Source organism: Mobula hypostoma, chromosome 10, assembly GCF_963921235.1.
Source record: "Mobula hypostoma chromosome 10, sMobHyp1.1, whole genome shotgun sequence".
NCBI lineage: Eukaryota > Metazoa > Chordata > Chondrichthyes > Myliobatiformes > Myliobatidae > Mobula > Mobula hypostoma.
The window spans coordinates 83535074-83549353 of NC_086106.1; the positions used below are offsets into that span (position 1 = coordinate 83535074).

The following is a 14280-nucleotide window of genomic DNA, read 5'->3' on the forward strand; positions in this document are numbered from 1 at the left end:
AATGTAAAGAAAGAGACGCTATCTCTGTAACTGTTGCAAAGTAGCAATGCGTCCTGGGAAAATAAAAAGACCAGCACATGCCAAAAGCTGCACAAAGCAAATTAATTTAACAGCAGTCAGTAAATCATCATTCACATCGAACTTCCATAACAATCCAAGTGAAAATATTGGTTCAAATTTTATTTTGTAAATGAGAAATTTAACTTATTAAAGATCGATGAAAATAAATTTCGTAAGACATTTTAAAGGACCTGTCGGTACCTGCTAGCTAGATTGCTAAACATGCTTCATATAATTCCTATTCTGTCACACATGCATAGCACTCAGTTAACAGAACCACAGGTTCCGCAGGCATTTAGAATTAATCTTTCAAAACAAATGATGCATTAATCCAAGCTCAGTGTTAACACTCTTGCCTTTGAACCACAGGGCTATAGGTTCAGTCCCCACTTTTGAAAACTAGAGAGCATTGCACAGGATCTAGCTTTAGGAACTGCCACACTTATGGCAGTGCTGCCCAGAAAACAAAATATTAACTGGACTTTGGAAACACAAGAGATTGCAGGTGCTGTAATGTGGAGGGAAAAAACACACACACAAAATGCTGCAGGAACTCAGTGAGTTAGGCAGGATGTGTGGGGCAAAGGGATAGTCACCTTGAGGATGCTGGGTTTTGACCTGCAATGGCGACCACCCCTTTGCTTCCATTGATGCTGCTCAACTGAGTCCCTCTTGCATTTTCATGTGCAACCACGTGTAAAATAACTCACAGCACTACTTAAAGCACAGCAAGTTTTCTTTTAGATTATATCAGTAGCTACTGTACATCCTTCAAATCAGGAAAAAGAAATAAGGTAACTTTTTTGACAGATCTATTTCTCAGCAGGATTGAAAAGTTTAAGCTAAAAGACAAGGAAATCAAGATAATGGCAAGCAGCAATTCTGATTAAAGAGTGCAGTGCAGTGCAGTGAGAGTGATCACACAATGAATGAAAAAGGACAGCAAAGGGTACAAGAATTTTTCAGGAATCTGGTATAGTCCTGTTGATGGGGATACAGCAAAGAAAACTTAGAAACATAATTTTGCCACCACTGCATAATTTTTTTGCGCGAAGCAACTTTCAAAACAAAAATTAAGTTGCCTGTCTTATTGTGTTTGTTGAAGTGTTTATGTATTCATATAAAACATTAGGAGCATTCTAGTTATTTGTCCCTGGTCTTGAAGAGAAGTTTACTCACCTGACTGACTGCGGGTCCTAGTTTTCAACACCACTGGAATAAAGTCCTTGAAATTATTTTTACCTTTTTTCAGAGTAAAATCTATTAAAGTAAAAAAAGCAAATAACCTTTACATTTCATGCAATAATTAAATTTCTCTGCAGGGTTTCTACATTTAAGAACATTTATATAAAATGTAAAGCAAACGGCCTAAAATTTATTTTTGTTCAAAAGCTAAAATTTGGACCTAAGTTTCTTCCAATGAGCAAATTAGAGTAATGATTAAAATTCCAGAAAAAAAGCATAAGATTAAGTAGTAAAATTATTAATGGGAATTAAAGAACACAACATTAGGTTCCACCTCAGACTTTCCTTTGCAATAGTACCTGCTTATTCTGCACATTCGCTGTTATACCAGTTTTATAACTGCATTTCTCACTATTTTGGATTTATTGAAAACTGTATCATAAGCAAAATGAATTCCAAATACATGTTTATGGTTGTGAGCTACTTTCACTTATCTCATCAAAGCTAGCTTAAATCAAAGTTTAAAGTAAATTTATTATCAAAGTACATATATGTTACGATATATTACAAAATTCATTGCCTTGCAGGCACTCACAGTAGAATGGAGAAATACAAAAGAAACAATGAAAAACTACTCACAAAGACTGGCAAGTAACCAATGTGCAAAAGAAGACAAACTGTGCAAATACAAAAAAAATCCCAGAACAAATGAGGTGTCCATTTTGTTTTGGTTTAGCAATAGTGAAGTTCTTTTTAGGTAGCAAATGGTAATTTACAGACTACTTCCAACTCTGTAAAATTTCAGTAATTTCTAAAAATTTACCTATTGCTTTCCTGAATACGCTCTGACTGAATATCCACAAGCTCTCTTGGGTACAGAATTTGTAAAGATTTGCTATCCACTGGGTGAAGTACATGCCCTGACAGCTTACATCTCATCTTGATGTGGCCTGCCTGTTTTATATCTCCCAGTATCAACTCCATACCTATTCTGCAAAACCACATAACAATTGTGTATGTTTCAAAGAAATTATATTGGACCAGCCTGTTAATCTCCCTTACTATGACACATCCACCATTCCAGAAATCAATTTCATAAACTTATTTCCCCAATTGACTAACAGGTCCTCCCCAGTTCATAAACACCTGACTAACATACAACCCACATATACAGCTTAAGTCAGAAGTTTACATACACCTTAGCCAAATACATTTAAATTCAGTTTTTCACAATTCCTGACATTTAATCCTAGAAAACATTTCCCGTCTTAGGTCAGTTAGGATCACTACTTTATTTTAAGAATGTGAAATGTCAGAATGGTAGAGAGAATGATTTATTTCAGCATTTATTTCTTTCATCACATTCCCAGTGGGTCAGAAGTTTACATACACTTTGTTAATATTTGGTAGTATTGCCTTTAAATTGTTTGACTTGAGTCAAACATTTTGGGTAGCCTTCCATGAGCTTCTCACAGTAAGTTGCTGGAATTTTGTTCCACTCCTCCAGACAAAATTGGTGTAACTGAGTCAGGTTTGTAGGCCTCCTTGCTCGCACACGCTTTTTCAGTTCTGCCCACAAACTTTCTATCGGATTGAGGTCAGGGCTTTGTGATGGCCACTCCAATATCTTGACTTTGTTGTCCTTAAGCAATTTTGCCACAACTTTGGAGGTACGCTGGGGGTCATTGTCCATTTGGAAGACCCATTTGCGACCGAGCTTTAACTTCCTGGCTGACGTCTTGAGATGCTACTTCAATATATCCACATAATTTTCCTTCCTCATGATGCCATCTATTTTGTGAAGTGCACCAGTCCCTCCTGCAGCAAAGCACCCCACAACATGATGCTGCCACCTCCATGCTTCACAGTTGGGATGGCGTTCTTCGGCTTGCAAGCCTCACCCTTTTTCCTCCAAACATAACGGTGGACATTATGGCCAAACAGTTCAGTTTTTGTTTCATCAGACTAAAGGACATTTCTCCAAGAAGTAAGATCTTTGTCCCCATGTGCACTTGCAAACTGTAGTCTGGCTTTTTAATCGCAGTTTTGGAGCAGTGGCTTCTTCCTTGCTGAGCAGCCTTTCAGGTTATGACGATATAGGACTCATTTTACTGTGGATATAGATACTTGTCTACCTGTTTCCTCCAGCATCTTCACAAGGTCCTTTGCTGTTGTTCTGGGATTGATTTGCACTTTTCGCACCAAAGTACGTTCATCTCTAGGAGACAGAATGCGTCTCCTTCCTGAGTAGTATGATGGCTGTGTGGTCCCATGGTGTTTATACTTGCGTACTGTTGTTTGTACAGATGAACGTGGTACCTTCAGGCATTTGGAAATTGCTCCCAAGGATGAACCAGACTTGACATCATTTTCTGACCTCAATCCGACAGAAAATTTGTGGGCAGAACTGAAAAAGCGTGTGCGAGCAAGGCCTACAAACCTGACTCAGTTACACCAGTTCTGTCTAGAGCAATAGAACAAAATTCCAGCAACTTATTGTGAGAAGCTTGTGGAAGGCTACCCAAAGCATTTGACCCAAGTTAAACAATTTAAAGGCAAGGCTACCAAATACTAACAAAGTGTATGTAAACTTCTGACTCACTGGGAAAGTGATGAAAGAAATAAATGCTGAAATAAAACATTCTCTCTACTATTATTCTGACATTTCACATTCTTAAGATAAATTAGTGATCCTAACTGACCTAAGAAAGGGAATGTTTTCTGGGATTAAATGTCAGGAATTGTGAAAAAGTGAGTTTAAATGTATTTGGCTAAAGTGTATGTAAACTTCTGACTTCAACTATATGAGGGCCTGTTTGGGAGACTGGCAGCATGGTGCTGTGGGCATTTCCTGCTGCCTGGGGACTCGTATCGCAGCCACATTTCCAATGCAAGCAGTTCACATTAAAAGAATCCTGCTATTGACTGGCGATGACCTGAATATCCTCACCTGAGCAAGACAAGATTGTAAGAAATATTCAGAATGCGGTTTCAACAGAATCTTATACAAGTGCAAAAAGATATTCTCTAATCTTGTAGTCAAATTTACTTCCAACAAAGGCCAACATACCACTTACTTTCCTAATTGTTTGATGTGCCTATATATTAACATTCAGTGATTTATGGTGCATGAACCAAAGAGCATAACTTCCCTTGACTTTACTCACTCAAACACAGAACTGCTCGCACAACATATGGATTCATTTGCAAGGACTCTTCATCTCATGTTCTCAGTGTGTGTGTGTGTGTGTGTGTTTATTTACTGCTATTTTGTATTTGCACAGTTTGTTGTCTTTTGCACATTGGTTGTGCCCATCTTGTTTTGTGCAATTTTTCATTGACTCTATTGTGTTTCTTTGCATTTACTGTGAATGCCCACAAGTAAATGAATCTCGAGGCAATATATAGCGATATACATGTACTTTGATAATAAATTTACTTTGAACTTCCGGTTTTCGTAACACCAACATCTTCCAATCCCTCAACATTTAAAAAACACTCCACTTATCAACTTTTCATCAGAAAATCCAAATAAAAACTACAATTATTTCTCATATTTCAATTATTTATTTCCTTATGACCTGAAAGGGGCTATTCAGCCCATCAACTTGATCTTTTCTATTCTACGAGCCACGACCTCAGAAGAGATTTGTCTAACATGATTTACCTTTCATAATCCATGAAAGATCGGTAATTAAAATTCAAGTCACAGTCATTAGTTATTCGTTATAGTGTACCTTTTGACACATTCTTGTGATAAGGAAACTCTCTTAAGCTTCAGCAGTGCAGGGATATATTTATATTGCTTTATCATATAGACCAAACAGCAAACAACAGACAGCGTACTGCTGCCATGCAAGAAATTGTTTTCACAGGAATTATGGGTCTGGAGACTTCAAATATAAACTTGGTCACAGCAAATTCACAGTCTGTTTATACCAGCTGACATACTGGCATTAAGCACACACAAAAAAAAAATCAAAGCGTCTTCTACCACCCTTGCACCATGCTGTAATGGCTCAGTCTGACAGGCTGTTGTCGCTTCTGGCTTATTTAGGGCCAGATTTACAGACTTTGCAGTGCCACATGTACACTAACCAATTAAAATAGACTGACTCTAGCTACACTGGGAGGCATTTGTTAGGCTTTCACAAAGGGAAAATCATTAGGTTAATTAATATAAAACTATGTTTCATTTTTTGTTGCTGCTATCACTTTTATGTTCCAGAAAAATCTTCGGCTTGACTCAATCAACGCTTCATTGAAAAGTGCACACTAAGAGAAAGGCTTTGAAATAATAATAAGTGCCTTTGTAACCTTTATCATGTACTTACTCACCATGCTTGAAAGCAGACAGATCATGAAAGTATTTTTTTTAAATTGCAACTTCCTCCACCATATTAGGATTACAGTAATGGAATGGATATGGTGAGTTACCCAGCATTTATACAAAATATACGCTGTAATAATTTGCCAAATATTAAAGTTATATGTTCTTCTAACCATGTTGTATTCTAACATTGCAAGATCCCTACAGTACTCTAAGAAAAAGTACATGCTCATCAATTAATTAATTTTATTTAAGGTAATACAAAGGATTCCAGTTAATTGGGACACATTGGGGCCAGTACATTTTGGGCCAATTAAGCAGCTGCACCAATTAGCTGAAGTTTCATGGAAATAGTTAAAAAGGTATAGAAAAAAAAACAAGTTACCATTTAATTGACTGACAAACTTAAATTTAAATGAAATACAGAACAAATTAAAGCACTATCAATACTACTACACGATAAAATTGTGTATTAGTTCCTAATAGTTATTGACAGAGGAATTCATCCACCATACGCTGGCACCTTCTTTTGATTGATTATAAACAAAATCAGTGTACGCACCCAGTATAGATAGTGGACCACTTTTATACAATGCTATCAATGACTGCATCCTCCAAATTTTCAGTTTCATTGCAACATTCAAGATGACTGTCAATACCTTCAATTTCTTCATACTTCCTAACTTGCTGAAGTAGTGAAATTGTTTCATTTTCACTTCCTACCGTTTCTACCATCTCCAAGCCTGTATGCTTGAAAGCACAGTGACAAAAGAGTTCCAAATTGTCTTCCTGCTTATTTCTTATCAACTGTCAGTGACAAGAATCACTGCTTTTTGAAGACATGCACACACAATTGACACTACTTTCAAACTGTTCGCTCTAAGCATGGTGTAGTATCTAACGGCCATACGACATGCATGCGACTGGTGCTGTCGGAGCATGCTGAGTATGTTCTACGAGTCTGTGGTGGCCAGTGCGATCATGTTTGCTGTTGTGTGCTGGGGCAGCAGGCTGAGGGTAGCAGACACCAACAGAATCAACAAACTCATTCGTAAGGCCAGTGATGTGGTGGGGATGGAACTGGACTCTTTTTGACGGTGGTGTCTGAAAAGAGGATGCTGTCCAAGTTGCATGCCATCTTGGATGATGTCTCCCATCTACTACATAATGTACTGGTTTGGCACAGGAGTACATTCAGCCAGAGACTCATTCCACCGAGATGCAGCACAGAGCGTCATAGGAAGTCATTCCTGCCTGTGGCCATCAAACTTCACAACTCCTCCCTTGGAGGGTCAGACACCCTGAACCAATAGGCTGGTACTGGATTTATTTCCTGGCATAATTTACATATTATTATTTAATTTTTTATGGTTTTTATATTGCTATATTTATACTCTATTCTTGGTTGGTGCAACTGTAACGAAACACAATTTCCCTCGGGATTAATAAAGTCTGACTATGACTATGACTAGTCAGCAACAGTCTCCTGCCCAATTAATCAGCATAGTTTCCCAAATAAACAAAGGGAATCCTGGCTATTTTTGATTAGTTTTGTTCTTTAAGAGTTGTCCCAATGATTAACCATTGGTCCAATTAAGTGGAATCCATGGTATTTGTATGATAATCCACCAGTGAAGGCCTATTGAAGAAATATAGTTAACCATTACAAGAGCACACACACAAAATGCTAAAGGAACTCAACAGGTCAAGCAGCATATTTGAGAGAAATAAACAGATAGCAGAGTTCCTTCATCAGGACTAGAAAGAGAGTGGGAAGAAGCCAGAATAAGAAGGTGGGGGAGGGGAAGGAGTACAAGTTGGCAGATGACAGGTGAGACCAGGTCAGGTTGAAGGTGGGTGGGAAATGAAGTAAGCAACTGGGAGGAGATAGGCGGAAGAGATAAAAAGGCTGAAGAAGGAATATGATAGGAGAGGACAGTGGACCCTGGAAGTAAGGGATGGAGGGGGGCATCAAAGGAAGGTGATGGGCAGGTAAGGTGATAGGAGAACCAGAATGAGGAACGGAAAAAGAGAAGAGGGAGAGAGAAAATTAGGATGTTAGAGAAATCGATATTCATGCTATCATGTTGGTGGCTACCCAGAGAGAATATAAGGAATTGCTCTTCCAACCTGAGTTTGCCCTCATCGTGGCAGTAAAGGAGGCCATAGACTGACATTTCCAAATGGGAATAAGAAATCTGATTGAAATAGGTGGCCACCAGGAAATCCTACCTTTTATGGCGGACAGAGCAAAGGTGTTCAATGAACCAATCCTCCAAACTACAGCAGGTTTCACTGATAAGAGACGGCTACACCAGAAGCACTAGATATGGTAGATGAGCCCGAATGACTGGAGGGGAAGTGTCACTTCACCTGAAAGAACTGTTTGCAGCCCTGAATGGTGGTGAAAGAGGAGGGAGGAGGTATAGGGGCAAGTGCAGCACTTGTGCCACTTTTGAATGACATCATGTTTTCCCAAATTCTGTTCCATGGAACAAGAATGATTTGTCAAAGATGTTGATTCTGACAACATCTAATTCGTCACTGGCCCCTCAATAAAGAGAAGCTACTTGATTTAACACTGCATGCCAATAATTATTCAAATTCTACGGCCTTACTAGTGCTGTCCATGTCCCAAAAAAAAACGGACGGCATTGCAGATGCTGAACCTATTCACAATTTAGTACAGTCACAGATTTGGCCTTTCAGGCTTGAACAGTTATGAGTTACGCAATTATATCTCTCTCAATGGAGAATCTTTGGTTCCAGAATGACATTTAAGGAGCCTTCTAGGAGTAATGAATGATTTCTCTATGTCTACTGAGGAGTGAGATAAGCCGCTGCTGATGAAACGGCCTATCTTGTTCCTCTCAGCAACTAAACCAACAGGACTGACTGGCTGTCTTATCTTTCAAAGATTAAAACAAAAGGTCGTATTTAATTCCTTCTTTGCCATTGTGCGTAAAGTTGGTGGAAGTTGCTCAGCCATCACGAGCAGTTGCATGCATACCTTTTGGAAGTTTCAAAGTAGAGCAGAGTTGAACTGAGGTGAAAGATCAACTGTGATCTTACAGAATGGTGAAGCGCACATTTGAGGACTGGTGCCCTGACCCAGTTTCTATCATACTCCTATATTTCAATGTGAGTGCTGATAATTTTCTCACAAAATGAAAAATATGACCAAATTTCAGTTGCTGAAGCTCAAAACAAATATTATAGAATTGATTAGCATCACTCAATAAGCATCATATGGAGCAAAAAAAACCAGAAGTATGGCTGGCATCAGGATATGCTGGGTTGAATTTCATGAATTACATGATTCACACATTAAAGGCTATGCTCCTATGTTTTACAGGGATAAGTATATGCACTTATAATGAAATATTCCATGAAAATTAAGATCTCTATTCTGTTGAAACCAAGGGGTATGAGAACATAGGATGTGAGAACTAGAGTGGGTCATATGACCCTTTGACTTTGCTCAGCCATCAAATAAGCTTAGGGTGGTTCCAATCTTGACCTTTACTTTTCTGTCTGATCCTGTAACTCTTCATTTCCCTCTCATTCCAAAAATCTATTTTAACCTTTTTAAACTATTTTAACCTATTTGTCACTCAACTTCCATAACTCCCTTAGATAAAGAACTCTAAAGATTCCTCTACGCTCCATCTCAAATTGGTAAACTCATATTCTGAAACAAAAACACTTAGTTGCAGACCCCCCTATGAGGAAAAATATTTTCATAGCATCTACCTGGAAAGGCACCTCAGAATCAAGCATTTTTATTGACATCACTTCTCATCCTTCTAATCTCCAATAATTTCTATGTAAAATCCTTTCATTCCAGTAATCAATCTAGTATAACTTCCCTGAATTACTTCAATGGGCATATACGGCTCATTGAACAAATAGACACCGTCTCACCAAATCCTTGTACAACTGTAGCGAGATTTCTTCAGCTTGCTCCCCAATAAAGACAACACTTCCCATTTTTCCAATTAATTAATTGCTTTACTTGTACACCATCTTTCTGTAATTCATGTATAAGCATATGGCTGTGAGGCCAGATAGAGGAGAGCAGTCTGCTCTGCTTCACAAGACATCTCAGGTATGAAGGACTTGCTTGGCTGTGCCTCCATATCTGGAGCAGATTGACTGGGATATGAGGCTACCAAATTCAGATCTGGTGGGGGCTGGATTCAGGACATTTTGTTCTGCTGAAACAATTTGCAGCTGAAAGACATTGATCACTAAAAGGATATAATTGCACTGGAGAGGGTGCTCAGAAGGTGCACCAAGCTGAGGCCCGGAATGGTGCATTTTCTATCACAAGGAGACACTGGACAGCGTCGATGTGTTTTCCTTGGAACAGGAAAGGCTGAAGGGGAAATCTGATAGTAGTTCACAAAATTATGAGAAGCATAGAGTGGTTAGTAGGAAAACATTTCCCCATAGCTGAAGTGTTTAAAACTAAAGGCTAGATGTTTAGGGTGAGGATTAAGTTGAGGCAGGTACTATCACAACACTTATAAATTACCTATACAAACACTTGAGTCATGAAAGCATAGAAGGCTATGGGCCAAGTGTTGTTAAACAAAGAATTAGTACAGTTGGGCACTTGAACGTCAGCATGGATGTGATTGGCCAATGCCTCTATTCCTATACTGCATGGCACAATGATTAGCTAGTAAGAACTAGGATTTTGGCTGCTCTGATTCTTAAATCTGACCTTTTAATGTCAACTACAATGCCTTCATCACTGTCCTATCTGAAATCACAGATAAGAATAATTTAATTTCTTTTTGATCTTTAGGAAATCTTCCAGGCATTTTCTATTTAGTACACCCTATCCTCGTTATATACATCTTCAGACAATGAGGATTCACAGTTATGTGAGGAACCTATTTCTACCAACTTCTCGTTATATGCGTCCAAAACTCACAGTTATGTGAGGAGCACTGCTTTCCCGCCAATACAAGTCACATGCGCACGCCTCTCAGTCTCACTCCCGCCAATCTCGCAATGGTTTTGGCAACGCGTGGATGTAAGATCTTGCGCTCTTAAACTTTTGTGTTTTTACCTACGGTGCAGTGATTTTGTGCTTGAAATATTTAACTATGCCTCCTAAGCATCCAATGTCAAGTCCTGGGCCATCAGCCAAGTGGCAGCGAACCGCTTTATCACTTGGAAAAAAAGTTGGAAATTATAAACAGGGTGGCATTAGGTGAAGGTAACATAGCTCTGGGATGCTACCCTGCGCAATTGCGGGCTATGATAGCTGAGTTAGGCATCACACCAAAGCAGGTGTTTAATGCAGACAAGACCGAGCTTTTTTTGGAAGCATATGCTGAAACGCACTTACATAAGTAAGGATGAGAAAACTGCGTCAGGTTTCAAGGCAGCAAAGGACAGACTGACTTTGCTTATGTGTTCCAATGCCGAAGGAGACTGTAAGATGAAGCCTCTCTTAGTTTATCGTTCACTAAACCCCCGTGCTCTTAAGGGTTTGAGTAAGAATATGCTTCCTGTCCACTGGGCAGCTAACAAGAAAGCATGGGTCACTGGTCAAACCTTTGAAGATTGGTTTGCTAATCATTTTGCTGTTGAGGCTGAACACTACTGCCAGGAACAGAATCTTGTCTTTAAAGTTCTTTTGTTGCTTGACAATGCGCCAGCCCATCCTAAACATTCGGACAGCATTCATCCTAACATAACAATGCATTTCCTGCCGCCTAACACAACGTTACTGATTCAACCACTCGATCAAGGTGTGATATCCACATTCAAGGAATATTTTTTAAGGTGAACTGACTCTCAGATGCTGCAAGCAACAGACGATTTTGAAAATCCCGGGAGTTTACCAATGGTGAGGGAATGGTGGAAGTCCTTCAACATCAGACATGCCATCAACAACATTGATGAATCCTGGAAAGAGCTCAGGTCTTCCACTCTGAAGCAACTGGCAGTATTTTTTAAGGCTGCAGAACACTTAACACAAATAGCGATGGACATGGACCCAAGTTTAAAACGGAGTCAGCATTTCAGTCATTCCCTACAGTCAAGCCTTCTTCCCTACAAGCAAATTTATGCTGAAAAACAAAATGCTGCCAAGCAAACAATCCTCACCACTTTCTTCAAACCAATGTCATCTCCTGCTGCCAGCAGTACTGGGAGTTTTCTGAGTCTTCCTTCACCCCTTGCCGTCCCTGATGATCCTGACGACACACAACCATCCACCTCATCCATGTAAAGCTGCCCGACACCACAACAACCACTCATCTCCCGGAGCAAACGCACCTGCCACTGTTGGTGAGTACTGTACACCCTAATATGTTAACTTTCTATGATTTATTACATTGAATATTACCTTAAATTGATGAAATATAATACGAATGTTGCCTTGTGGTACTGCTTTTGTGTAGTATTGGTATGAAAATGTGAATAAATTACAGATAAAACATATTTAGGAAGCCCTCAAGAACACATCCCTATTTTCTCCATTTAAATAATTATTCACATTATGCGTTTTCACATTATGTGTGGACTTCGAGGAACGTATCCCCCACATATAACGAGGATAGGGTGTATGTTTATTTTCTAAAATGGCTATTCATTCCTAGATCACTATCAAAGTTTATTTAAAATTTTGTTGTATTCTATGGGAGAATTTTGACCCCAAACACACAACAGAAACCTAGATACCAAAAAAGACTGCCTTAATAGTGTGTTACCCAATTTTTCTCAGTAACTGGCCAAAAGCACCCAACTCATTAGGTCCTCAGTGGTTTGAATGGAAATGCTATTGTGGGCAACACAAATACAGGGAGGCCTCTCATGTTTTAACTACAGCACGTTCTTATCCTAGGCTCACTTCAGTGCACTAGGTAGCATACAAGCAGTGTTGCTTTACTTACCAGTTCGACCTTTATCTTGTACTGCTGTCCTGGAAGGGGATTCAGTCTTTGGTGTCTTCAGCCGTCTGCTTCTTCTTTCCCCATCATGTCCTTCAGATAAACAGCCATCTTCTTCATTTACTCTCTGGCTCACTTCGAGACTGCTTGACCGTCTTTTGCTTCCCTGCAATTTATATTCAACTGAAGTCATGAATACCTTTCACTTAAACTTTCTTTGCAAGTTTGTATCAAGCATATTGATGATTCCAACTCATTTAACATAATCCAATTTGACTATTTAACAAAGAACAACATTTAAAACAGCAGATTCCTCTATTCAGTTTCTATTATATCTATGATTCAAGTTCTTGAAAGAGATCACATGGCTACTGAAATAGTGACTCTCAGTAGCAGAGCGAATTAACCAAGAATCCTGCCACCTATTCATCTCTGATTTCTCAACCTTTCATTTCACATAATGACAGTGAAAAATCATCTCAATCAAGGATTATATTTTCTCACATGGTTAGAAAAACTAAGAATGGCTTAAAAGAACAAGAATTAGAAATTTATTTTTCACCAAATTGGAGCACTAAGACCAAGTAGCACTTGGCCTTACTTTAGTCTAAAAGTTCTCAAAAGATCACAAATTTCAATATTTCCATAAAAATATTTTCCATACTTGAGAAGTGATATACCCTACAAAACAGTGTAGAAGTGATACACTTTACAAAAGAGTGTACAATGTGTAGCTGCTGATGCCTTCTTTTCAGCTGGGACTCATGGACATCAATGCTGAAGTGGTTTTATGCAGAAATACAATGAGGGGGGAAGTAAAGGTGGAAGAAGAGTTAAGACTTTTCATGGAAGAGAACAATAGAAGGCATCGGGAAAGATGCAATTGTTTAGAAAAGCTTGATATGCCTCTCAGAAGCTGGCAGTGTGCATGCAATGGCAGCATCCCACAAAATATGGAATAGTGCACTGACGACTGTCATGACCTCTCCAAAAACATATAAAGCAAGACCTAACACTCAATTATTACCTTGGGGTGCACATCAAGACCACTTGGACACCAGATCTTGGTCTGTGCACTCCCCGACTCTCCTACTATCTTATCACAAATACTGACTTTTTGCTCTGTTCTCCACACTCACCATGGGCCAGATAGTGACACTCTTTCCACCTTGACATTCACCGATAAGGGTCTGCAGACCAGTTCTCAATTTCTGTGAAATTCAATCATCTTATCCTTTTTCCACAATGATTGCTCCCGTTTGGAATTGTCTGTATAGAATATTCCATGTCTATGCTCAATACACTCCACAAAGGGAAAATAAAGGAAGCATTGCCATATATTTGAGTCCTTATCACTGCAGAACTACCAGAAAGTATCACCCTCTCTACCAACTCTACAGAGGTCCATGCACAGGAGCAAGAGTCTGGAAATAATAAGCCAGCAGCTGGTTTGATGATAAGTTTGACATTATAACTAAATACCAACACAATAACCTAGGAAAGAAATGTGAATTCACGAAGGCTGAAAATTTTCACAAGTGGACTGCAGTCAGGCATGAGGAAAAGAAAATCTGCTGTGCTGGTTTGTTAGGTGAGTTCACACAATACATCTCTGTGGGCATCAAATGAATAATCAGAGAGAAAGATAAGGGATGGTGGAGTGGGTTACACCATGAAAAATCTGAACTATAGTCTTGTGTGTCAGATCAAATGTGTATAACCAAAAGTACTGAAGAATTCATCATGTGCAAGGTCATGTGGACCTGAGGAAAGAATGTCTACAATGGAAATTAT

At 39.0% G+C, this 14280-nt stretch overlaps 1 protein-coding gene across 6 annotated transcripts in view; it reads right to left on the minus strand.

Annotated features, from left to right (window-relative positions):
• bcorl1 (BCL6 corepressor-like 1) overlaps positions 1-14280 on the minus strand; it is a 220225-nt gene that overhangs the window by 52932 nt on the left and 153013 nt on the right. For all 6 annotated transcript variants that reach the window (XM_063060734.1, XM_063060733.1, XM_063060735.1 and 3 more), the window contains 2 exons: positions 12490-12652; positions 1240-1320 (listed from right to left, as the gene is read on the minus strand). In XM_063060734.1, the coding sequence (XP_062916804.1) occupies positions 1240-1320; positions 12490-12652 (244 nt within the window). The remainder of the gene's footprint in view (positions 1-1239; positions 1321-12489; positions 12653-14280) is intronic.